This window comes from Magallana gigas, chromosome 8 (assembly GCF_963853765.1).
Source record: "Magallana gigas chromosome 8, xbMagGiga1.1, whole genome shotgun sequence".
Taxonomy (NCBI): domain Eukaryota; kingdom Metazoa; phylum Mollusca; class Bivalvia; order Ostreida; family Ostreidae; genus Magallana; species Magallana gigas.
Genome location: NC_088860.1, coordinates 21,707,921 through 21,711,859, shown reverse-complemented (window position 1 = coordinate 21,711,859; position 3,939 = coordinate 21,707,921). Strand labels below are relative to the sequence as shown.

General features: G+C 36.2%; 1 protein-coding gene across 2 annotated transcripts; it reads left to right on the top strand.

Moving 5' to 3' along the window:
* Nucleotides 1-321: 321 nt before the first annotated feature.
* LOC105343078 (uncharacterized) lies at nucleotides 322-3,043 on the top strand. Of its 2 annotated transcripts, XM_034472369.2 has the most exons (3): nucleotides 322-425; nucleotides 847-956; nucleotides 1,378-3,043. In XM_034472369.2, exon 3 carries the CDS (start codon nucleotides 1,448-1,450, stop codon nucleotides 2,702-2,704), a length of 1,257 nt encoding a protein of 418 aa, XP_034328260.2. In that variant the 5' UTR covers nucleotides 322-425; nucleotides 847-956; nucleotides 1,378-1,447; the 3' UTR covers nucleotides 2,705-3,043. The 2 variants fall into 2 exon arrangements, with proteins under 2 accessions (XP_034328260.2, XP_011448555.3); XM_011450253.4 differs by lacking the exon at nucleotides 322-425 and having other exon boundaries at nucleotides 781-956.
* Nucleotides 3,044-3,939: the final 896 nt, after the last annotated feature.

The following is a 3,939-nucleotide window of genomic DNA, read 5'->3' as shown; positions in this document are numbered from 1 at the left end:
TTTTACCATATCATGTTTTGTTGTCGAAATTCAAAGTCGATGATGTCATATTTCCTTCTAAAAAATCGGACGGAAGACCTCCTCGTTGCTCGCAACGAGATCGTGTCTAGTTGAACATATTTTTGGGTCAACTATTGTAAAATTTGAAAATTCTAAGCCATTGAAAGTAGTTTGATTCTAATTGGGTTTTTTATCCACACGAATATGATTTTATTTATTCGTATGGCACAAATCGGCTTCCGTGGATAACGCTTTTTAGGTCTTTTCCACATTGGGATACATTGCTCGGTCTTTTCCGTCAAGTAGAGAGAAAAATCCTCGATTTAACGGAAAAGGTCGAGCGTTCTTCCGATCGGGTAGTTACCCATCTTTTCATGAGTAAGCATGGTGACAGAACAGGATGCATTGAATTAAGGAAAAGAAAGGTCAATGACTGGATTTATATAGATTTAATTACATTGAGTTTTTATCAACACGTTAAAAACTAAATTTAATGAAAGAGTTATCTTTCTTGGAAGAATTGCATTTTAATCAATAACCACGAAATCGGCTGATTTATTCAAAAAATTAACTTTATATACAATAACTATCTAGATACAATACTAGACATACACTCTTTTTTGCGTATAATGGGCATTTTTGTGTTTTTGAAGGGTATTTCGGTGTTTTCACCGGGTAGCCTATTTTGGAAAATCCCAAGCGTTTCGGTAATTCTATATGTTACGTCTTTTCCCGCATTTGAGGAATTTGAACCTCCCGTGTCTTGTGCCTTGTTTGTCTTGTGCCTTGTTTGTTGTTTGCTGTTGCATATTGAATGAAGTTGTAGTTTTTTCCTTCTCATTGAAGTTACATACAGAAGAATTTCGTAGATCCGTGCAATCAGACGCGAGGAAATCATGGGAAATGTGGAAGTCCTCAGCATGCTCAACACAAGCAGATTATATTTCAAACAAAAGGTATTTTTGAGGAGACTGTTCGGTGTTCATGGTAATGTTTGGGCAGATTGACTCATCTTACATCATGTACACAGTTGATATGTGTTTCTGGTCAATGTAAACAAATCAAGGGCGGTAACTCTGTCATTGCTTACAGTGTGCGACAGTAGGCTTACGAAAGAACATCTCGGGGTTTGCAGCTCTTATACAGCTGTTATTTATACACAGCATAATTTCGTTTACCTTATAACATTTAAAACACGCACCCTGTTTTTAATTGATCCTTGTCAGAGCTAGGCATTGTCTACATCTGGCAGGACCCCCTGTTAAGTTTTGGGAATTGCCTTGGCACATTTCATATCATTAATTATTTATTGATGTCACATGTACATTAGATATACAGAGATACAAAACCAAAGAAATGAAATCTTTTCTTTTTTAGGAAGTGTACCATTGAGTGACCCTGCTAGTCCAGAAGATCTTGCTGAAAAGGCTGACATAATTAGGAAAAGATGAAGAGAAAATATATTGAGGATGCACCTTCGGAAAATCATCAAAGTCTTGAGTCAGTTATTTTCCAAGACAACATCGACATCGGAGAAGAAATCGTTGTTGATGACAGTAAATCTGGTACTGTAACATGTGATGAAAAAGAAAGGACTATTGAATCAAATGGTGAACCCTGCACTCCTTTGTTGCATCCAACAAGTGTTACCAATTTCGAGACAGAAACATTTACAGGACAAATTGACTTTGATAGCAAAGCAACTAAAAATGTCATGGCTGATGAGAAAGAGCAGAAAATATGTTTTGATGTTGCTACTCAGACTCCTCCATTGCCGATAATGAGTATTGACAACTTTGAAAATGATGATGCCGGAGTTAACTTTTACACTGGACTTGAAACATTTTCTCAGGTTTTCCTTGTGTTGCAAACTCTGGGTCCAGCTGCGTATTGTTTGAACTACGTATACGATGATGTTACAGATATCGGTGTACCTGACCAGTTATTTCTTGTTCTTATGAAGCTACGAAGACACACCATAAACTTTGAATTATCATTGTTTTTTAAAATCTCGGAAAAAACAGTAGAAAACGTATTCCACACGTGGATTCTTTTCATGTCTTACCAGTGGAGGGAGATTGATATATGGCCATCCAAAGACATTGTGAAATGTTTTTCACCCTCTGATTTCAAGTTGAAATTTCCAAACACCAGAGTGATAGTCGATATCGTAGAATGTCCCATCAGAAAACCTAAACTCAAGGAGTCTCAAAAAGCCACATATTCTGCCTCTGAAAACAAATACACTGTCAAGACATTGGTTGGGATAACTCCTAGTGGGGTTGTTTCTTATGTATCCCAAGCCTACAATGGATCAACCAGTGATAGCGAAATCGTGGAGGAAAGAACTGACAGTTTGTTGAATTTGTGTGATCCCGGAGATTCTATCATGATAGTCGCAGGAAAAGGTTCAGATGTTCAGGATGTGTTTGTACATAAGAACATTAAGGTAGATCAACCGGATCCAATCAATATCTCCAGTTGTCTTTGGAAGACAAATAAAATGTCTTGTGCAGCTGTAGGACGTCATAAAAAGGTATCCAGTGGAAGAGTTCATATTGAGCCAATCATTAGACAGGCAAAGACTTTTAGGATTTTAACTGAACGTATGAATAGTTCCGAAACCAAACTAGCTTCACACATCACATTTGTTTGCTTTATGCTATGCAATTTCAAAACAAGTGTTGTTCCATACCGTGCATAGTAATTGTTATCCTGTCAGTGTACTTTTTTTACAATGAAAAAAGAACAACTTTCTCTTCCATATAGGAGTTGAACCTAATCGACAGATAACAAAGTTTGTTTATGAGTGTAAAGTAGACCAGCATGTTCAAATCATTAGGCCTAAAAAAAAAGTTGTGTGTTTAGGGTAACCCTACCTACAAAAATGCCCTGATCCTACCATTTTTAGATGTCTGTTTTATCAGATTGTGATTTTTATATTATTTCTATTAAAAACCCATTTTTAAATATGACACAAACAAACACTCTTAGGATTCATGCATAAAAAAATATGATAAAATAAAAAAATATCCCTACCTACCTAACCTAATTTTTTCATCAGTGTTACCCTAAACACACAAATTTTTTTATAGGCCTTATATTTGAAATATATCACTCTTAACTTGTGATCCTAAGCTTGTAACTTCAAGGTTTTAATAAATTTTGTTACAACAATTGCTGGTTTCCAAATTAACATTGATGTTGCCATAATATGAAGGAAAAAAAAATTGAAAATGTTCCTTTTTTAATATCAGGAAATTTTTATAAATTGTGCTTGGTGTCAATGGTGTGGCTTTGATTCTGAACACCATCCAATAAATGAAGCTTATGAATGTTCTTGTATAATGCATAGGCGTCGGAACCGGGGGGCTAGGGGGGGCTTAGCCCCCCCCCCCCCCCCCCCCCCCACTTTTTTTGCAAAGTTATACTTAACCATTAGAAACATAGCATGATAGAGGGTTCAGCCCCCCCACTTTTTCTCGCCGGAAAGATTATTGTTCCTAAATTTACCTTGAAAGATTGAGAAGTTGGATTCAGAAGCAAACTAGCCCCCCCCCCCCCCCCCCCGGAATAGGAATTTCATGATTTTTGGGGAAAAAAATAGGGTAAGTAAATTTTTTTTCTTATGGAAGTATAGCCCCCCCCCCACGGATTAGGATTTCCATGATTTTGGGAATTACTTTTTTCTCAATATTTCTGATGATAACTTTAGCCCCCCCACTTTCAATTTGCTTCCGACGCCAGTGTAATGTGTATGTAAGGCAGCTGCTTTTAATCAAACTTTGCACACGAGGTAAAATGCTGTGTATTTAAACTTTGCTACAAATTTTATTATATCTTTAAAAGGTAAAAAAAAATTAAGGAGAGTTAATACATTTTTTATTTTTATTAACAACTATTCAATGCATAGGTAATTGATAGTTGTTATTTATTCAT

Coding starts and splice junctions, on each gene's coding strand:
- LOC105343078 (XM_034472369.2), top strand. CDS start 1,448: ATGAAGAGAAAATATATTGAGGATGCACCTTCGGAAAATCATCAAAGT.